The following is a 22,113-nucleotide window of genomic DNA, read 5'->3' as shown; positions in this document are numbered from 1 at the left end:
TTTTGAAAAATGTATGGCGGGGAGACTAGTGAGAGTATAAATTTTTAGTGCGGGAGGGCTTTCATTCTTGTTACCTACTCCCCATTTTCATAGTACCACTCTTTCTAATGTATTCTTATCATAATACCATTTCATATATCTATTTGAAGTTTACTTTTGGAACTTTTATTACTTTGATTTTCAATTTTTTTGGTTTGAGGTCTTTTATCTTTAATGCACCCCTATAATATTGGTTCATCTATCTATCTTAATTATCTTTCCATCAATTTGTTTTTACTTTTGTTTTTGTTTTTATGGTTATTTTGATTTTCACATTTCAATATGTAATATGTTTTATAAGAGGATATGATTCAACTTGAGTCGAATCAATATGTGTTATGTATCTACTATTTAGTTAACATTGATCATTCATCCATCAGATTTATTATCTTTACTCTTTTTCAATTCTCATTAGATGTTTTTTATTTATGTATACTGCGGATGGAATAGAAACAAATACCTTAGCAAAATCCATATCTACTTGTATGGGTAAATAATATATATGAAATTTTTTTTTAAAGTTTAGTATTTTCACATAACACGCCACGCTGCAATATATACTACGTTTGGTTCCGCAACACTTGGTGTGCACAAATTGGTATTGTATAGGCCTATTTGGTTTTAGCTTTTGGGAAATGTATTTGGCAAAATGCAAAGATCTTTGAGCTAAAAGGGTTTTCCGAAATGCAAGTAGTGTTTGGTAATGTGTATTTTAAAATCACATTTGAAAGCAACTTTGGCTTAAATACCGTTTGGTAAAAATTATTTGTAAAAAGGCTTTTGCTGATATTTAAAAAAAAAAAAGCTGGCGACCGACCACCACCGTCGGTGACCACTGCTGGCCAGCCTCGCCTGACCTCAGGCGGCGGTCACCGTGGTCGCGCGACCCTCAGGTGACCACCACCTGGGGGTTGCGCGACCGCAACCTGGGGTCGCCGGGCCTCGAGTGGTCGCTTGGGTTGCGCAACCCAGGCCAAGAGTTGCCTGGGTCGCACAACCCCGGCGATGCCCGAGGTCCGGCAACCCCAGGCGGCGGTCGTCGGGGTCGCGCAACCCCCAGGCGGCGGTCGCCGGGGTCGGGCTAGCCCTCAGGTGGCGGTCGCCGGACCTCGGTTTGGGGAAGATGAACAGTGTCGATGATCAGTGTCGATGAACAGTGCAAGTTGCATTCCGAAAATGTAATTTCCCAAAGCACCTCCGGTGGAGCATTAGCCAAAGATCCCTTGGGGAGCATTTCAAATGAAATTGCATCTCTCCAAAGTGAGTAAAAAAAATTGCCAAATACTATTTGTATTTGGTCAAGGAATTTTAGAGCCCAAATGAGCATTCTAAATGCTGAATCAAACGGGGCCATAATTAGGTATATACAGAGTCGAGAGAGGAGAAAAATTGGGAATGCAAGTTACAAACTTGGAGTCACAAACTGAAAATGCCATTTGTTGTCTGTTTCAGACTGGTGACAGCAAACGCGCCACTTAGGCAACTCCCATATCACTTATAGATAAGGTCAAATAAATATCAAGAATTATCAAGAAACCAGATATCGTGCAACTGCAAGAACAAGCACAACCACACCCATAACCAGTGACATGTATATCATGCGATGAAGGCAAAGAGATATATGAGATTGACTCAGAAGCTTTTGATTCCTCAGAAATGGCAGCTCAGGCAGCTTCATGTACTTCGCTCAGCACCAAGATCTCACTCCCGTTGAAGCCGTCGTTCACCATCGCTCTCCCTCGCTCTCTCGCTCCATCGGATGCGAGAAGGGCGCAGCGCAAGAGATTCCAGATTCATGCCGAGTTAGGTAAGAAAGAATGGTGGTGAAGAAGGAATCCTTTTCTGTGGTATTCTCTTTGTTTCTCCAGATGGGTACTAAGATATTTGCTTCTTGACGTGTTCTTGGTGCTTTTTAGGGGGAGGTGAGGGTGAAATCAAGAAAGGAGGGAAGAAAAAGTTCATAACCAGAGAGGAAGAGCCTCAACAGTGAGAATTATGCCATTGTTTGCGTTTGTCTTTGTCGCTCTAAAATCTTTGACTTTGAATCCATTGAGATGAGATTTTTAGTGCTGCTGAAAAAATGCTGCAGATACTGGCAGACGGCAGGAGAGAGGAAGGGCGAGAATCCTATGAAGACGCCCTTACCGTACATCATCATTTTCGGCATGGCGACGCCCTTCGTCATCTTGGCCATTGCTTTCGCCAATGGTTGGATTAAGGTACCTGTCCGATGATCTCGCTGGACACCGTGTCCACCTCTGTGATTCCCACGGCTGGAGTTCTTAATGCTACTTGACATCCTTGTTAAATGTTTGAAGACCATCTTGCTTTTTCTCTGAGGATCCGTTTTGTCCAGGGTTTTATTTCACATAGTCAAACAGTTTGTTTCTCCATGATATGTTTCAGATGTAAGAGTATTTGGATGTAGAAATTGCAGCAGCAGCCAAACATTGTCGTAGGCTTAACCCTGGTTGAGCGGAATTGTATATCAGAAGAGAGTGAAATGAAATTAAATAAGACAATTTCTGCTTCATCCTTACATTGCTTCCGCAAGCTTATTGTCGTGCTCAGCTTAAGTAGAAAGTATTTGCACTTCTAAAATCCAAGGAAGTAGTTACGTAGCTTTATTCGTCAAGTTGCGAAGAAATTATACAAGCTGTCAAATGCTTTGTAAGCACTTTCCCTCACAAACTAAACAGCTTATCAGGTTAGTATTTCGCCAAAAAAATGTAAATATGTGAAAGAATCCGGCCGTCTCTTTCATTCGTAATCACTTGTCAAATTGAACGTAGCAACTGAATCACCTAAACGCACCATGAAATTTGTAGACAACAAAACTATGTCAACTTCTTGAAAATCTGCATAATGCAGATTAGTTGGAAGAGCCACATAAGTGAATTGCTAATCCAAAGTTGAATTGGCGAAAAGAAGAGCATAAACTAGAATGGAAATGCATTCATAAATACGCGTACACACGACACAGCAAATGCTTTCTAATGATCAATGCACCCGGCTGTTGTGATTTTTACCTAAAAGCACTTGTTCATCCTTAAACATAATCCATGACTGTAAAAATTTTATCAACAAAACTCAGACGCCTCTATCCAGGTCCTGAAATAAAAGGAGGAAGGTTTCATCTTTCTTTCACCTGTCTATAGGAGGGCTTGTAAAGAATCACTGTCACATACTTTTCAAGAAAACGGTGTGTGGACCCAAAGGCAATGGCCTGACCCCGGTCGCAGCTTTTCATGTACAGATGGTTCAATGCAACATGCCTAGGCCTTGTCGGAAATTGATAACAATCTGTATTCGACGACTCGTTCAACAGAGTTCTATGCAATTGAGGAGGTAGATCGGGCGGAGGCTTGCTAAATTCGAGGTCAATTATGGAATTTCTGCTGTAGCTTGCATCAGGGGAAGGAGGATGCATGACCTCAGATTCGCTTTGACAGGCTTCAGCTGCATACTCCTGCATGGGGACTATGAGTGAGAAGCCGCAAGGGATGAACCAGAGTATAATTGAAACACATGAACAGAGAATCAATTTACCATTGACGAACATTAGTAAGTAAAAGCATAAGAAACACGCAAAGAGCTCCTCAATAACGAGCATGTCCGCAAAGAAGAAGATGAAGCCTCATGCAAGCCCCCAAGAGACGAATTGAAAAGATGAAAAGAACTTCTAAGAGGGAAATCCTTCTCATGTTTAGGTTTATCACAAATGCTCATTCCTCACATACTATTAAAAGCAATATAAGTTAAAGGGAGAAACGATCAAGCTGATGCCTTCATATTCCGAGCAAATCTTTTCAATGGCATTGCATACTAAAAGGCTAATAATTTTGTATTAGCTTAGCTTTTCAATTTTCAAGTCAACTGTTTCAAACAGGAACCACATTTAATCTCATAAATGTTTCAATGCCAGTTATCCGGGGTCTTCTTTCGTATTGCAATCATAGAAAACCGATCATCTATAGTCTCCGACTCTGATGGAGAGGATGATTCAGTACACAAAATGTTTGTCAACGTGAAATTCAATTCAAGTGTAAAACGAGAATATTCAAGCAAGAAACAGTGTTCAAATTGTTTTATCAACATGTGTGTAAATCACATCTGAGTTTTATGGTCACTAGAATACATGTTTGTTCCCAAACCTTTATATATCTCATACTTTGGTCCTCATCATTGAATTTCAACATCGTTATCCTTCAACTACTGAAATAGTTGAGAAAATTAACGTCTTTAATACTTTTTTTGGACTATCCTTTCACAAATGTCACTCCAATCAGGCTGATCATGTCTTTAAACTTTCCTCAATGAAGAATGGTCCACGTCAAGAGTCTGCTTATTCTTCATGGACAATTTATTCACAAACCTTAATCCATAACATGTTTGAGTGTGGAAATATATTGTGAGATAACAATAATATCACTTTCCGATTCAGTTGCGAAAAACCCTCAAAATGAAATGATAACATGTAGAACCAATCAGATTGTTCGGTCAGGCGCATTGAAAACTCGAGGATCAAAATGTCTACAATTCAATTCAAGGTAATGAAGTACTTCGTGGGAAAAAATGTGAACCGAAAATTATCTACCCTAGTAGCTGCTATTATTGAAAAATGTACTAGATCAAATATAAGGCTTTAAGGCGACATCCAATGAGGCCCCCTGAAACCATAAAACCAACTACAGTTACTTAAGAAGCAGTCATCTGGCGTGAAAAGGAAGACTTGAACATGAAGCGTTGTCCTTTAAGAAGAAAAAAATTGTATTGCCAGTTGAAGAGACTGCATTTATTTTTCTGAAATTACTTGCAATTAGCTTAGCCAGAACTTCTGCAACTTTTATATACTTTATGCATATACACAGGAAAAATTTGGAGACCATTCTTTGGTTATTCCAATATTGCTTCAGTCAACATTTTGGCAAAGATATTAGATCTTCTTTGGTCAAAACCTAAAAGATGTCATCTTATGTTTGCTGATGAAAAATTGCAGAAGGCATAAGGAAGGAATGTCTGTTAATAAAGCTAAGATATTAGGAGTATTTTCCTTTTTCATTTGTCATATGCTCTATCGCTGGGCAACCACAAGTCAAATTTTGAGTTTATTGGTTAAAACCCTTTCACCATCTGCAAATCATGACCTGTTTCAGAACTGTCATGACTGATTTGTGCAAATAAGACAGTACTGCAAGATATGTAACTGGAAGATTCATGGAGCATAAAAAGATAATCATGTGCTTCTAATCATACTTGACCGATTAATGATAGCGAAGACTCTCCATTTCCTTCTAAAGGTAAGCTTTGTCATTTATATGTAAATTTCAAATGCTTCTAAGCATTGCGAGCATAGAGTGGGTTAAAAGACCGTGACATATCATCAATTAAAAGTGAAAGTCGTGGTTAAGTATGTAAACCGTACCTTCACATCCAATATATTGTAGGCTGCCCGTGGTTCATGAAAATCGCAAGGCAAATCTGGTGCACACTTGACCTGTCCATCTACAACGAAGTGATAGTGGTAAACACCACAAGGAAGAACCTTCAAGATGATGAAATCTTGGCCTGATCTCTGCATCGGTTCACTGATAGAAACAGAACTTTTCCATTAGACAAGAATTAAAAAGCATGAGACCAATTAAATCAATAAAGAGAAACATCTAAACCAACTGAATACGTTTTCTCCCAGTTGTCCCATGATCCCTTAACCGCCACTTGCTTCCCTCCATGATTCCAAGTAATCATTACCGGAGTTCGTCTCTCATGGCAGGTAGCCTCATAATTCATTTTCCAAAGCAAATCAAGACTTTGATTTGCCATCATGTCAGCAGGCTTGGGAAAAGGAACCGCCGGGACCTAAAATAATCAGTTCTTTTTTTCAATGTGGGAAATATGCATCTCTTCAATAGACCTCAAAAGATGCAGGCAATTAATGACCTAGAGGAATGCAAATTCCAGCTTTTTCCCTGAAAACACGCTCTGCAGGAGAGTAACTTTGACTTAACATACACATTCTTCTTGATGTAGATACTTAACAATTAGGTGATGATTTTCCAAAATGCAGATCGCCATGCTTCATATAGTTTGTAATAATAAATGACCCCATACTTGCAGAAAAGAACAGAGCAATATAAAATAACTTGCAAAAGTGACCAAGTGAACATACTTATTTCTTCCCTGTAAGACAAGTAATCAATAATTGAAAGGCTTGTATAAGAAGGATCTCGAGCTAAGGAGTAGATATGTTCGAACGTCTTGTCAAACAAAATGCAAAGCTCAGATGATTTTCAAAGCTCAAAAAACAATATTGATCATACTAACCTGATTCTTTTGCTAACTAACTAATGACCTTATCCGTCACAACGAACGACTCTATCTATCCTATCCGCAAAAGGAATAGGAAAGCTCCCTCGCAAGCGATATATGCAGTGATTGGCCCTCTAGAGAGAAGATTTCAAGAGAGGAGATCTCCTTTCTATGTATGAACCTCGGTAGAGGCATCAGCTGCCGTTGAGTCAGTAGATGGAAAAACTAACAATCTATCAATTTTTGCTCGATAAGGATGACAGCCAATTTTTCCAACCTGCTAGGCATGAAATCCAGGAAACATAAACAGATCATGCAAGATAAGCCAATTTGAAGATTCCCCGAATTCTCCAAAGAAGAACACAACCCAAAAAGAAAGAAAGGTGCAATAAATAGAGAATCACTGGATCCCGAAGTAAACATGAAAGTGGGTTCAAACAGTAAAGCGCTACAAGGAGGTGCTCGTACCGAGTGCTCGGGATAAACGTGACTTCCACCATGTGAACTCTCCACATACTGTTCATATCCTCCAGAAGTTCCTTCTCCATCACTTTTACCACTAACATTGCCCATCACTACTGATTGAAGGAAAATAACAAAAAAAAACTAACAGCTATCATGCCAAATATGAGTGTAAAGATTGCTGCTCTATGAAACGCACAAACAAATAAATGGCCAACCAAATGCCAAAGAAAATAGAAAAACCCCATTAGAATGTCAGACACCACAGATTAACCGACACCAACAGAAGAAAATCAGAGGAATGAAGTAGCAGTAGAGAAGAGTGAAGAAAACAAACAAGAAAAAAAAAGCAGCTTTGTGGAGTTACATAATGACCAAAAACCATCAGTTTCTTCAAGCACGGTGTCTGAAAGAAACAGTGACCCATCGGTTGAAACACAAAACAGGACAAAACCCATATTGGAAAAGAAAATAAAGATTGAAACTTGAAGCAAAGCGGGCATACCCATCACCGTGAATCAGAATCGGAAGAAGCCACCAGCAGAAACTAGCTGAAGAGGAGTCACCATTGCTCTCCCTGCAGCCTTTGAAATTTACAGACTACTTCTGTCTTCTGTCTCTCCCTCTCAGGAGGGGGAAAAAGAAAAGGGAGAAAAAAACAGGTCCCTCTCTCTCTCTCTCTGTGAAAAGTGTAATTTTATTCTCCAATGAGTTTGGAAGATCCTGCAGTGGACAAATCATGTCGGTTCAGCAGGGGGACCGCGGATGTTGTCATCGCCACCAGTAACATAACTTCTCTATATACAGTTAATACTCTTGATAAAAAAAAATACAGTTAATACTGAATAACATCATTTTTCCACGGTCCATACATTATTTACCGACTTTTTCAAGCTCTCCTACTCATACTTTTCAGATCCAGCCATTAGAAAACTGTCAACCAATGTGCCTAAACCCTTCCCTTTACTGGACCGTCCAGCAAAATTTAGAAATAATATGCAGAAGACAAGAGAATGCGTCGTCGACACTAAAATTGATTCTCTAATGGGGCCAACCGTCTTAAGTCTTGATCAATAAAAGTAGAGGTTGCATATAAAACCGCTTGGCGCGTGAGCACCTACCCGAGTTTAATCTGCTCAAAAGTCTCGCCGCAACCAAGTAGGCCTAGATGATGGGCCGAGCAATCTTATTTACTTAGATGTGTAGACCTCATGAGGGATTTATCCCGATTTATATCGTGAGATTTCCATCGATATTTGCCGGTGGCTTTGTTTTTCAAACTTGAGATGCACGGATTTCGTAAAAACTCGCTAATTGTCAAAGTCAGAGGGATGAATACAAGTGCTCATTTTCCGGGCACGTCAAAATCTGATAGAAATTTGTTGTCAGCTTGGAGTTCATGTCAAGGCACGGGACACAGACCAATCTCTCCAAATCGATCATGATTGGACAATGGCTTGACTAAACGATCACACAACCTGTACCCCAAAAGAATAATCACATAAGCTTGTCAATTGAGTGCGATCGGTTCACCAAAATGAGAAGGAATATAAATTTCTCGAATCTCATTTTCACTTAGTACTTTCTTTTCCTTGAATAATCATAAATTAGACCTGACGGGCATCGTAACATAAACAGAAGAAAATAAAAAACATAAAAAATAGAATTTTTTACGCATACTGTTATTTTAGACAAAATATAAGCACATATTTTTCGCTTTTTCCATATTAGCAAAAAATTCTTTTTTTCCTTTCTTTTTTTATTTTCTTTTCCCTTTTTCTTCTTTCTTGCTCAACTAGCATTGATTGGCATCTTTGGTATCGCTCATCGCCGCCATCTCAACATCGATGCTCGACAAGTCTCCCCTTGCCATCACGAGCATCGTAGCCGCCCCTCGATGCAGTAACCAATCACCGTTTTTCCTGCCAATATATCTATATTGTTAAGTCAAAACATTCTTTTGTCTCACTTTTCATAAGTTTAAGTAATGTCCATGACACTTCCCTAGGATGACGACGAATTAGGAACATTGTTACCATGAGATAAGTGATTAATCTATGCTCTTTTAGCCAAATAAAAATGATTAATCTATACTCCTGACTATTACTCACATTTTCCGTAACCGCTTTTCTCCACCTATACGCGATGTTCGCATTTCATCCATAATATGGTAATGCTAAATAAATTTAATAAGGGTTACTATCACGAAAAAACCCCAAACTGGTACACCTGTAATAATTTTACCTCAAACTAATTTTTTGACCACGAAAAACACCAAACTGGTACACCTGTGACAAATTTACCATAAACTAATTTTTTAACCATAAAAAACCCCGAAATGGTACATTTGTGACAAATTTACCCTCTTTTAGTTTCCTTTAAATTGAATTAACACCACAAAAAATCATAAACTAATACGCCTATGACAAACGGAGGGTGAAACATAAAATTGGTACATCCGTCAATTACCGCGTGTCATTTAACAAAGCAATTTGATAGTAAAATTTAATGGAAATAAATTGAGGGTAAATTTGTCGCCGGTGTACCAGTTTGAGGTTTTTTATGATCAAAAAATTAATTTGGGGTAAAATTGTTACAAGTGTACCAGTTTGGGGTTTTTCACGGTATTAATCCATTTAATAAATAGAACTTATGATATTAATGCAAAAGTACTTGCATATGCATGCGCAGCAGGAGAACTGCTCTAATTATTCTAAAATAGAAACCAAAAGTATGAGGAAATTCATTCAGAAGCACCGTGTCTGACTTTGAAGCATGTGAATATTCATCATCTTAGTATATATATGAAAAAAAGGGCAATTGTCCAATCAATCCAAAACTTATTATGCATATATCAATTCAGTATTAAATTTTTAAATTTTGTCAATTTAGTCCTAAAATTGTTTCGCGGAAAATGTGACATTTTATGAAAAATGTTTTCTAGGAAGTTATTTTCCGAGTAAAATAACAATATTTTACAATGTTTGGCTGAAACTTAAAAATGAACTGAAATTTTTTTTTCATTGTTTGGTAAGGAAAATCAAATCAGATTTTCCTAAATAAGCATACATTTTTCGGGGGTTAGTGACTTGCAGATAGGCAAATGGAAATCCGGGTACGAGCACTAGGTTCCCGAGTCCAGCCTCCATGGGCCCTAACCTACGCGTTGGGGACTTGAGCCTAGCCCGAGCATGGGCTCTGGGGTCTTGATCCCTGCCTCGATGGGCCCGGGTCTGGAGCATCGAAGTCCCGGGCCTGATCTCGATGGACCTGAGTGTGGGCGCCTGGGTCTCGAGCTTGGCCTTGATTGATCCGAGCGAGCGCTAGTGTTCCAGACCCATCCCCGTGGCGCTAAGGACCCCTGCATGGGCGCTGGGATCTTAGGCATGGGCTCTGGGTTCTCTGACATGGGCACCGAGGCCTCGAGCCTGGCCTTGATGGACACAAGCACGGGTGCCAAGGACTCGGGCTTGGCCTCGATAGACCCTAGCTCGGGCGTCATGGTCTGAGGCTCGGCCTCGATAGACATGGGCGTGACCTGGATGGATACGGGCCTGGGCGTCAAGGACCCGAGCACTAGCACCAAAGTCGCAGTCCTCACCTTGATAATCCCAGTCCTAGGTGCAGGGTCTCGGGCTAGGCATTAGAGGTCAGGGTACGAGTATCAGAGTCTCGGGCTCGACTTATATGGACCTGGATCAGGGTGCAATGGAGTTGGGCAACGGTACCGAAGTCCTAGGTCCAACCAAGGGGACTGGTGTCCCGAGCCCAACCTCTTTGAACCCGAGCCCAAGCACTGGGGTTCCGGGCCTTGCATCTTTGGACCAAAGCTCGGCCTCGATGGACCTCGGTGGACCTAGCCCTAGCCTAAGGTTGTTGTTAAGGGCCCGAGAACAAGCGTTAAGGTTCCTATGCCCAAATGTACTGTTTCTGATCCGAGCATTGATATCTAGTCATATTTTGGAAAATGATTTCCAATTTTTTAAAGAGGATATCAATTTCTTGAATTTAAGTATAGATTTTTCGGTGACTAGGAAAATATTTTCCATTAACTCATTTTCCTAAAGGATCTAAACGCCAGAAAATGAGGATTTTCCAGGAAAATGTTTTCTGCAAAACAAATGAAACCCAGACCTTTGCACGAAATTCCAATATAATCGTTCCGGCCAATTTTCGTGGGAAATTGCTAACATGGTTGAGTGCCACGTAGGACAATTAGTGATGATGGATCGCAATGTCAGGAATTTCCAAAAAAAATTAACCGAAATTAATTTATGTAATTTCCCATCTTCATCTCGTTTCTGTTCCTTCATGTCTGAACCAGTCTAATGAACCATGAATAACACCTGTTTCTCGAGAGCCAAAACTAATTTATGTAATTTCCCTTCTACTTCTCGCGTCTGTTCCTTCATATCTGGACCAATCCAGTGAACCGTGAATAGCACTTGAGAATATTGCTAATTTTTTTTTTTGCAATAAAAAGGAAATCTGTAGCACATTATAGGAGTGATTAGTTCTAGGGTGGATGCGTTCTCACCTTGGAATCGGAAACCAGATTAGTAGGATTGGTTCCCAATTTGTGGAACCAAGAACTAACCCACCTGGTCCTAAAATTGGACCGGACTGAAATCGGCCGGTCAAGTTTTCAAGTGGATTTGGGAACTGGCATTACTTAATTTTTTTTTTCTATTCCCCGCAAGACTGCTGCCGCTGAGAGAGTTGAGAGAGAAGAAGAAAGAAAGTTTCATCTCTGGGTGTTTTTGATTAACTCTAAATAGAAAGTAAGAGAAGAAAAGCAACAGAGTGTGACCACTTTGACATTTTGGCATTGCAATATGGACTCCAAGGACATGCTCCTTCACACCATACTCTGTACCTATTGTGAGGCGAGAGTCGAGACTCGAGATGGTGTCGAGTAAGAGGGATAGAGGGAGGTTTCGAGCTCGAGAGGGATTGAGAATGGGCGAGATAGAGCAAGATTGAGAGGGACTGAGCGTGAGGCTTGAGCGGTAAGATGAGAATAGGCAATTAGGGTTTTGAGAAGAATGCGAAATTACACACACAACCCCCAGTATTTTATAATAATAAATATTATAAAATAAAATATAAAAAAGCTATCGGTCCGGGTTGTTCGGTTCACACTTGGAACAAGGAATAGGACCGATTTTCACTTATTCCACATTTTAGGAATCGGAAACCACCTAAAATCTGCCAGTTTGGTCCAATTCCGATGCTCACCCCTAGCACATAATATAGCATGTTCACAAGGAAATATGGAAATTGACCTTAAAAAAAGAAAAGAAAACTACAACACTTTTGTTAAATTAAGATGTTATATCGTGAATCGAATCAAATCTTACGATTTGATAAAATATTAAAAACTAGTATTTTGATTTATATATAGTTAAATACTTTGTAAATAATATCATAAAATATGTAATGTTGAGTAAGATTTATGATCTATAAAAAGGAAACCTTAATTTCGAGTACATGTGATAATTTCTAGGTATAAAAAGATATAATTTTTTTTATTTTTTATTAACATGTATTTAAATATAAATTACAAATCTTTATGAAATTTTATTTGTTATCTTGTTATAAATGGCAGAATTTATTATCAATTATTTCGTAACTGTAAATAACTTAGCATGCGTCGTAAAACATGACAAAAGTGAAATCATTTGATAAATAAACAAAAAAGAATTGAACTGCTTGAATCGTTAAGGTTTGAATCGTGGATTCGTTAGCGAATCAATAGACTCACTCGCGATTCAGGAGATCATGCTATGCATACCGCTCAGACCTCGAGTGGAACAGAGAATCGCACCATACAAGCCGAGGGTCGACCGATCGCGATAATTATGAACCAAGGAAGGTAAGAAACTACTGGCGATGGAGGGACAAGAAAGCATTTACCACACACATTTTAATTATTAAATTCAAGTCCATCATACCTGAAAAAGCAGAAAAGAAAGAAGAAAAAGAAAAAGGAAACTGCACTGGATCCGCAAAAAAGGTCAATCCAGCAATTTTTGGGTGATAGACCCCACGCCCCACCATGTGACCTGCCATGGAAATTAGGCGAGGAAGTTGTTGACACATTTTGCCGTGGCGCTGTTTTCTTTCCCGTCTTTTTCTGGTTTTTGATATTTGCTTCTTCTCCTCTTTGTGCTGCCAAACTGTCCTCTCTCACTCTCGATTGCTCGCCCATACGTACGCGGGGCGAGCGATAGACGTGTGGTAATAGCAACAAAAGTACAGCTAAAATGGTGGGTTCTCTTTTGGTTCATCCAATCAGCAGCACCCACCAGAGCTCCAAAGCAATCGATGCTCTTAAGCACATAAAATGGAATTTTCGTCTCTGGGGTCATTTGCCCATAGACAAAGAAGAAAAGAAAGATTCAGGAAGAATCTAATGAGTGATTTCTGGCCTTTCAAGAACGCTTAGCAAGGAAGGCACAGAAGCAAATCACGGAGGGAAAACCAAAAGAAATTACCGCCTCGGCTCTTTCTAAGAAGTCGGGCCCTCGCGACCGTGTGTTTCAAGGAACGGCGAGACTCGCACTAGACCCACTAAAAATTGACGCGTTTTAAGGTAAGTTTCGTACTTTCATTGGTTGCGTTCGCCGTATTATCGGTCGAATGAGCCTGACGACTTTCTTTTTCTCTGTTTTTTTTTTCTTTGGGAAAAAGAGAATCTAACATAACCTAAGGGGCCGGTAGTTGTAAGTTGGCATCATCAGAGGCTTGAGGATGTGACAGTAATTGAGAATCTAACATGGGTCAGCTTCCTAGGCCCGCCTTGGACAGCAACATGTGAATGGGAAAAAGCAACAACGAAAGTGGGTAGAAGCATTGCCTTCGCACCATAAGTTGTCCCTTCCTTGCTTTGCCCTAGGCTTTCAGTTAAGTTCCTACGTGTCCAAGGGGTTGAGCTGGGTAAAAGTAGGTTGGGAAGTCTCTTGGGTTGCCCAAAAGATTCTTTCCTAAGAAAAGTTACAAGATTTTTAGATGATACGTCGCATATGTTCGCCGGGTGTTGAAATTGCTGGGGCCCAATTCGTACAATGACTGGCTTACTTAACAATGTATTCTGATACTGCAGCATCACTCGGTACACAGGATTCAATAGGATTTTTCAGTGCCTCTGTTATTTTTGTTCTTGTTTTATAGGGTTGCGTCCTGTTCCACGAGTTTGGTAGGGCACCAGTGTCAATTATTTTGAAAGATAGAGCTGGAGGAACCTAGGTAGCTATGGTACATAGGGCAGCAAAAGTTTAAACAGTGAGATGGACATCTCGTAACAGTACATAAATTTTTATGTCATTTTCGCCAGAATAGATCGCGCCTCTAACCTAAAATAAAGTCCGAGATTTTAAGAATTCTCTCCGAATGATTGAGACCCTAATTCCGAAAGACTGCCCTTTTTTTCAGTAAAATGGTTATACATATTTCGCCTTCAAATCTAAAATTCCAGGTTCGCCGTTACTTGAATTCCAACTAACTATTGCCCGTATATATACCCTCTAGCATAATACTTTTGTGTGAGGATCATCGCACCCCATATTTTCCTATGCATCGAGCAAGTTGTTTCCAGTGAAAAAAGACATATAAAAAATGGAAAACTACTAAGAAATAGTTGTTCACATTGTAACTTATCTCGATTGGCCAGAAAGAAAAAGCCTAAAAATATGCATCTTCGTCATCTATAGTCCTATTCTTTTTATTTTTTTTCCCTAAAACAAACTTTCTAATCCATCAAAAACCGTCGAAATATATATTACAAAGAGGAATCAGAGCCTACATTAAAATAATAAATCAAAGAAGACTCCATTAACAATATATTTTTAACTATAGATGTAAAGTTATTAAAAAGAAAAGAAGATGGAATTCCTATATGATGAAAAGCCCAATGTGCAAGCACATGAGTAGCGCCATCATTAGGTCTATTGGTCCACTTCAAACTCCATTTTTGGTTATTGCTAAGTAGGAAGCAAGACAAAAGAATGAATACTCTAAGAGCAAAGACCCTTGTGTTGAATAGTATCAATAAAGACCTTACAATCACTTTCAAAAATCACGATGTGAATGCCGAGGGACTGAGTAGCTTTGCAGGGGAGAAAAATAGTTGCAACTTCCACTTCCATTGGCGAGATCCATCTTCCTCGTCTTGTCCATGCTTGGACAATTGAGCTTCTAGTCGATCATGTAAAAATACATATAGCCTCTTTGTTTTCCTTCCATCCACCATCTACATTAAACTTCAACTCTTGATTCAATAGAGGAACCTAGAAGTCTGTACTAACCCTAAGAAAATATGCTTCCTTGCTTAGCTCAACTTTATTCTCCTTCTTGAACATATTCAAATGTTCCATTAAATCTTGGATGACCAGCTCAACCGCCCGGGAAGGATTTGGAATAGTCTGATCATGAAACTCTGCATTTCTATAACATTGCATTCTAGTACAAAGAACTGCTGCATAAAGGGTGAAGAGTTTGCAATCCAACCAATTTTCTATACTATCTTTCTTGGATTAAGAAAGTGGTTCACCATCTACTCTAGCGACTTGAACTTCCAAGCGAGATGATACTCCATGGGCTTCGGCTCCACAAAATCTACGCCGGAGGACATGTTGTAAACAAATGTACCCAGTTTTCCTCCAAATCTTCATACAAGAGGCAAGAAGGATTTGGGATATGAAGCAATTGAAAAGTGTTAACTCGACAAGGTAAGACATCAACCGCTATTCTCCACAACATCATTTTGTGCTACTTGTGAACTCTAGCTTTCCAGATTATGTTCCAAAATCCCAGAGTTGTTGCCATTTTCTGTATGCGACTCACTAGAAGTTTGTAAGTGAATTTAGCAAAAAATTCCTTCAGTGGCTGGCTACTAAATCGGTTTGTCCACCCAAATGGAGTTCAGAACATGAATCTGAAGAATGGCTTGGACTAAGGTTGGGAAAAACGTGTGAGTTAAATTAATTACATCCCAAATTTCTGTCCTCGGGATAAAGAAACTTTCTATCTTTCTTTGCTTAAAAACGGGGTCTCGATCACCAAAACAAGGTAGATAGAATAGCAAAAAGGTAGGCTAGTTACTATCTATGAGACATTTCACCTCAAAATCAATGATTAGGCTTTATTAGATTTGTTCTAGGTTATGATTAAAACGAACGCTAATAATCTTCACGAAGTGACTATATGCAAATAAGAGTCCATACCCTTTTCATTCTATGTCGTCACAACAGTTTCTTTAAGAGAGATTAAGACCAAGTTCCAATTATTTGGTCCTCCCATAAGAAATCGCCATTGCAGTTAAACTTCTACTAGCTTTCTACTTTGTAATCTGACTTATAATACTACACCTAATGTATTAAGTTCGTGTGAGCTATTTAAAGCTATATAACTGCGCTACATATGATTCCCAAGTTTCCATAAAGTTAACTAGAAACTTTTTAACATCAATGCTTGAAAGAGGCAAAATAAAATAGATTTTCATTAGATCCATTGTTGGTGTATAGAACTTTTTACATTTTTGTCGTTGGACGAGAGACGTGTGTACTTTAAGATAGTTGTGTAACCGAATTTATGCATATGTCGCCCGTCCAACAATTAATGAATGTGTAAAGAATCCTTTTATATTGGGAGTCCGACGTCAAAATAATCTTAATAAAACCAAGTATGTTTATTGAGAGTGGTCAAGAATTATCACACGACAGTTCGAGATTAGCAATTAAGAGTCCTACTCCAATGGCCCAAGCCCAAAAACAAAGTTTGCTCCTAATCTTTTGGCCTAAACTCCTAATGCTAAATTGATCACAATTAAATTTGCCTTTTTAAGTAAAGTGATGTAGTTGAAAAACAAGTTGAAGGCGAAAAAAAGAAAAATAAAAAGAAGTATTTCCAATCAATTTGTCATATGGAATTAACTATCTATCACAAGAAATGTGTGTATACGAACTTTGTTGTTTTTCAATTTCTATATGGTTTTATTGACTGAAAGATCCATTGGCAATGATAATTCTTTGTGGGTTTAGAAATTTAGTTCCCCATGTTTAAAGGGGAATCGTAGAAAAGAAAACTCAATCTTCTTCGTCTTATTTTTATGTTTTTATTTTTTGTTGCTAGAACTACAGAAGACGAAAAGCTCAATAATTAAATGTAGGTATTTACTTTGAATTTTCCCACATTCCATTCTAATTTCTAAGGTACGGAGTTCGAATCTCGAGCTCGTCCCTTTAATCTAGAAAGAGGGAAATGCCGCCGAGACAGGTAAAAATATATTAATGAATCAATTTTGTTTATTTGGATGACGGGTGCATCCGATTCTCAACCGCATTAATCTCCATGGATGCATACAAATCGTCCAATCCACATGCATCAAGCAAATTTCCACCCACTGAGCTACTTTGAGCGAGAGACGTTGGGATTCGAACTCCTGCTTTGTTGCATCCGGACGTTATGTTTTGATTGTTGTATGTATATAACTTAATTAGTAACTAAATTTGTAATCTCAAAGAAAAATCCTTACTACTATACAAAATCGATATATTAAATGATGTGTCACACTACAAATGACTCTTTCAATAAGTGAGACATATTAAGCACTCAATAACAATTTATTACATTCCTAGCAGAAAGAAACATCAATATGGACATCTATTTTTCTCATATTGTATGACACTAACGTATGGAACACTATTTTGATAAACAAAAAGAGTGGGAAGTGATAAACAAAAAGAGTGGGAAGTGGCGACGTGAATTGATGACCCTCTTTGACCGTACAATAAAGGTCCCACGACAGCTATGATGCATCATTAGTGACCCAAAAGACCAAGGTTGGCAAGCTCGTCATTGCAGCCTCATTAAGATGTCAGTAGTCAGGAAATCTCTTTATACAATAAATATTGCAGATACGCAACGTAGCAAAAGCCGTTTAGAGACCTGCTCAAGAAGTGAATCCAAGTCATGATTTCACGAAAGATGGGTGACCCATTTACCGCTATACCAACCTCCTCAGTGGAAATATATCTACATTATTATTCTCAAAGTCTGTTGGCAAGTGCCTCGCTAAGTGAAGTAAAATTAGACGAAACAGCAAAAATCATTTAAGTCGGACTATAATATTTTAAATTTTCAAAGCCTATTTAATATGACTTGACAAGTTCTTACAGGGCAATTTTTTTAACATTTTCATTATTCTTATCAAAAGTCTCATCACCCAATTCGAAGCATGGACTTGTTATTATCCAAAGCCAAGAACAGATATCTATGAAACATGGACAAGGGCTCTTAGATATGGTCCCCTCCTAGGCTCTTACTCTTATGAATAGATTTTCCCACCCGAAAACATTCCTTTAGCTACACTCACCACCACCAACACACCTGATCCCCCAAACTTAACTCATTCCAAGACTTAAAGCTTGCATGAATTCAAGACAATTCTCTCGCCCACCCATCTATCTGTCATGGATCTTGTGTCCTTCCCAATGTCTTGTAGTCCAAATGTTGAGCAAAAAGGTGAAAGTCTTCGGGTTGATGGGGGCACAGCTTTACCTGTTGCAACTGGCCGACAAGTGGAAGGCCTCACCATCTCCCCTTGCATCCTCCTCATTTTTGCCAAGACTTGTCTTTCATTTGATCCACAGCGATATTCGATCATTGTATGCACGCCCTCTTTATTTTAACTGGGTTTGTGAGCTGCTCTCTTATACTTTGATTTCTCTAAGATTTGCACACCTGTCTAATGACCCCTCTGGAAAACGTTTTTATGGGTCTATGTGACTCAGAAGGTCTTGCATCCCATGACGCATGAACCAATTTTGACGACGAACTAATCATATGCTCTCTGATCGTAAATAAAATTAATCAAAAGGTAAGTCTAATCTTACCTTGATTGCAATATGCCAAAGAAGGTGTCTGTACAATTTTGCAGGTAAAAGGGGTTGGAGGACATCATAAACGAGTCAAAGTCCAAAAAGTGTCTACTACACATTTTACCCTCGATATGTCGGTCCTACTTTGTCACAATGCATTTGGGGCAGCCCTCTCCTAAGAAATCAAGTCATACACGATATAAGTTACAAAACTTTATGACTCCTACACTAGTCAAGGTCATGCCTCCAAAAGAAGTACCCAAATAGGCAATACTTGAAAGGCGTTATCTGTTAGTGGTCTGCCCTAAGAATCAATCAAGGTTGATACTCTAATATTAGTTGTGGATTAGGTTGTGTCGGAAAACCGATCTTCACTATACTTAGGTAGTCATAATGTGTTGCTAGAGACCGCTTATGACTTGTGGGCCAAAAGAGTTTTGGGCACACGCTAATGTTTAGTGAACCACTAGGGGTCGCACACAATAGCGAACGGACTTAATATTGTCTATGCGCCTTGATCTACTTAAGAAGTAGATTTTAATTTATTCTCCTATTTAAATTATCTATGCGGTCGTACGCGTTATGAGATAACGATTAAACGTACGATTGAAGGTGGACGGTTTGGCGGGCCCAAATAGCCCGCCCACTTCTTTTAATTCCGCTAGATAATGAGGTGTATAAATAGATAGAGAATCGTTCTCTGTCTAGGGTTTTTTCGATAGAGTATCGAAAAGCAAAAGGCGTTCAAGAAAAGGAACTTCAAGATCTTTCGCTAGCACGTGGATCGTTGGAGAATTCCGTTCGTGTGTGTGATACCTGAGAGGCGCAACACTTGGGGCGCTCATCCGACACAATCGATTCTTGATTTATTTTTGATCTCGCAAAAGGTACGTACCGAAATTCCTTTTCGATTTCAATATACGCATGGATCCTGTCTAGGGTTCTATATTCCTGCGTTGTTTTTCGTTGATGAACCCAACGTGGTATCGAAGCGCTTGTGATATATTGAAGTTGAATTGGAAACCCTAATTGTTGATACATATGATGTATGCAAGTGAGTCTAAATTAGGGTTAGAAGAATTTGAAATACAATTGATATGATCAATTTAGAAGGAACGAAGCGAGGATGGGTCGATGTCGATCTGTTCCGCTCGCGTCGAGGCGATGTGACGGCGTCGCGCCCGGGCATTGCCCGAGGCGGAGACGGCGAAGCGAAGACGGCGGGCGGAAACGGCGTCGCCCGGGCTATTGCCGAGGCGGGGACAGCGGGCGGAGATGGCGGCGTCGGGGCTGTTGCGCGAGGCGAGACGGCGGTCGGAGACGGGCGCGTCTGGGTCTCATTGCCCGAGGCGGAGACGGCGGCGCGCCTAGTCTTCCGGCGCGTCGAGGACTCGAGGCGTTCGGCCGATCGCGTACGGTGAGGGCGCGGGGAGGCGGCGACGACGGATAGTCTCCCGAGAACACGAATGAGACTTGTTTATGTTTCGGGACTCTCTGGAAACGGAATTGTGAATGTCTAGGTTTAGGCGCGCCGCCCAGAGCCCCAGGCGGCGCCCTTCGAACCCGCTCGTTGACCGGTCGGCGAGACCACCTGAGGGCTCGCCCCTTGACCCGCAGAGGCGCCGCCCTCGACCCCCAGAGGGCGCGCCCCTTGACCCCTCGCATGGAATTGGTCGTTCCGTATAATTGATATATCTTTGTTGTTATAAGTGATGCTTTGTTGATGTTCGAACATGCATACATTCACCACTACATAATTATTAAGAGTCCCTCATAAAATTAAGTAATAATATGATGCCTTTCCAATCATACACCTATTAAGACTTGAATCGTCAAAAGATGGGCCTGCCAAAGCACGGTGTCTTTAACTATTTGAGTAAAATAGGATGGATAATGGTTATCCATAAGTCAAGATTGGTTTACTTAACGAGGCTATCAAAACGGTTTTGGGCCTTGAGGCATAGTGTTTGGGGATACGATATGAGATGTTAACCCCAATAACCAAGAGTTGTATTCGATACAATTGACAAATAGTTGTCTACCTAAATAACTTAGTCTTGAGCGGTAAGCCAAAGTTTACTCGAGTCTTGGTAAAATATGGATCTTGGTCCACTATACTTATTGGGACACATGTTATAAAAGTATAGTTGGAGTTTATTATTTATAATGTTAATGAACAATTCACTTTGCATATTTGTTGTAGATAATGGCAAATAGCTCGCATCACACTTTTCATCGCGATCTGTCCTGAGAAGGACAAATTGAATGGTTCGAATTTTTGGATGGTATAGAAGCTTGAGAATTGTTCTCAAGCGGAGAGAAAAAGGATTATGTCTTGGAGAAACCACTCCTCGAAGGCACCTCCTTCCAACGCTCCCCTCTTGCGAAAGGAATGCTTATCGAAGCATAAAGATGATGCATTGGATGCATCATGTCTAATGTTAGCTACCATGAACTCGGACCTTCGAAGCGGTTTGAGAACGTGGATGCCTATGATATGATCATGAACCTGAAAAATTTGTTTCGGAAGTGCACGCACCGAAAGGTACCAAACGGTAAAGACCTTAATTGAGTGCAAGCTAGCAAGTGGGAGCTCGGTTAGCCCACATGTCATAAAGATGATAGGTTATATTGAAAACCGAGCGGCGGTCTCCCATTAGCCAAGAGTTGGCTATCGACATTATTCTTCGGTCATTGCCTCAAGATTATGACACGTTTGTTATGAACTATAACATGCATAATTTGAATAAGTCTTTGATCAACCGCATGGGATGCTCAAAACTGCTGACGGAATATCAAGAAGGACCCTACCCCTAATGTTCTCATGGTTCAAAAAGGGAAAGGCTTTAAGAAGCCGGGTAAGGTCAAGGGTAGGGCAAGGGCACTAAGCCTAAACCCAAATCCAAGACCAAACCGGTCCGATCTGCGATCTTGTATGCTTCCATTGTGGGAGAATGGACATTGGAAGAGGAATTGCAAGAAATATTTGGAGGATCTGAAGAAAAAGGAAGTGAGACTTCCGATTCAGGTATTTATGTTATAGAAGTAAATGTTACTACTAGTTCTACTTCATGGGTATTGGATACCGGTTGTGGTACTCACATTTGTATGAATGTGCGGGGACTAAAACGAAGTAGAACACTTACAAAAGGTGAAGTGGAGCTACGTGTTGGGAATGGAGCAAGAGTTGCTGCATTAGCCGTAGGAACATATGATGTAGCTTTACCTTCCGGCATGTTTTTAGAACTGAATAATTGCTACTATGTACCTGCTATACGCAGGAATATTATTTCTGTTTCTTGTTTGGACAAGGAAGGTTTCTGTTTTGATATAAAGAACAATAGTTGTTCGTTTTATCTTAATGGATTATTTTATGGTAGCGCCCATATTGTGGATGGGATATATGTTCTAAGTCTTGATGTGC

General features: G+C 39.8%; 2 protein-coding genes across 5 annotated transcripts; one reads left to right on the top strand and one right to left on the bottom strand.

The window, feature by feature from the left end:
* The first annotated feature begins 1,496 nt into the window (after positions 1-1,496).
* On the top strand, positions 1,497-2,578 carry LOC115676087 (uncharacterized). Its single transcript, XM_030598955.2, has 3 exons — positions 1,497-1,846; positions 1,956-2,025; positions 2,129-2,578. The coding sequence occupies exons 1-3, from the start codon at positions 1,696-1,698 to the stop codon at positions 2,271-2,273; spliced, it is 366 nt and encodes a 121-aa protein (XP_030454815.1). The 5' UTR covers positions 1,497-1,695; the 3' UTR covers positions 2,274-2,578.
* Positions 2,579-2,951: 373 nt separating this feature from the next.
* Positions 2,952-7,505, bottom strand: LOC115676085 (SNF1-related protein kinase regulatory subunit beta-2-like). 4 transcript variants are annotated; one of them, XM_056316497.1, is made up of 6 exons: positions 7,316-7,505; positions 6,817-6,923; positions 6,530-6,625; positions 5,720-5,898; positions 5,465-5,627; positions 2,952-3,508 (listed from the first exon to the last, which is right to left on the bottom strand). In XM_056316497.1, the coding sequence occupies exons 1-6, from the start codon at positions 7,317-7,319 to the stop codon at positions 3,173-3,175; spliced, it is 885 nt and encodes a 294-aa protein (XP_056172472.1). In that variant the 5' UTR covers positions 7,320-7,505; the 3' UTR covers positions 2,952-3,172. The 4 variants fall into 4 exon arrangements, with proteins under 4 accessions (XP_056172472.1, XP_030454813.1, XP_030454814.1 ...); XM_030598953.2 differs by lacking the exon at positions 6,530-6,625 and having other exon boundaries at positions 7,316-7,502; XM_030598954.2 differs by lacking the exons at positions 6,530-6,625; positions 6,817-6,923 and having other exon boundaries at positions 7,316-7,501.
* Between the last annotated feature and the right edge of the window lie 14,608 nt (positions 7,506-22,113).

This window comes from Syzygium oleosum, unplaced genomic scaffold (assembly GCF_021117445.2).
Source record: "Syzygium oleosum isolate NSW1041296 unplaced genomic scaffold, Sole_v2.1 Sole_v2.01, whole genome shotgun sequence".
NCBI lineage: Eukaryota > Viridiplantae > Streptophyta > Magnoliopsida > Myrtales > Myrtaceae > Syzygium > Syzygium oleosum.
Note: the sequence above shows the minus strand (reverse complement) of the source record. Positions and strands in the feature narration are given on the sequence as shown.

Excerpts from the sequence above, each read along its gene's own strand:
- LOC115676085 (XM_056316497.1), bottom strand. Across the intron at positions 5,899-6,529 it reads CAGCTGATGCCTCTACCGAG|GTCCCGGCGGTTCCTTTTCC; the intron begins GTTCATACATAG and ends TGATTATTTTAG. Across the intron at positions 3,509-5,464 it reads ACAATATATTGGATGTGAAG|GAGTATGCAGCTGAAGCCTG; the intron begins GTACGGTTTACA and ends GTCCCCATGCAG.
- LOC115676087 (XM_030598955.2), top strand. The coding sequence starts at position 1,696 with ATGGCAGCTCAGGCAGCTTCATGTACTTCGCTCAGCACCAAGATCTCA. Across the intron at positions 1,847-1,955 it reads CCAGATTCATGCCGAGTTAG|GGGGAGGTGAGGGTGAAATC; the intron begins GTAAGAAAGAAT and ends GGTGCTTTTTAG. Across the intron at positions 2,026-2,128 it reads AGAGAGGAAGAGCCTCAACA|ATACTGGCAGACGGCAGGAG; the intron begins GTGAGAATTATG and ends AAAATGCTGCAG.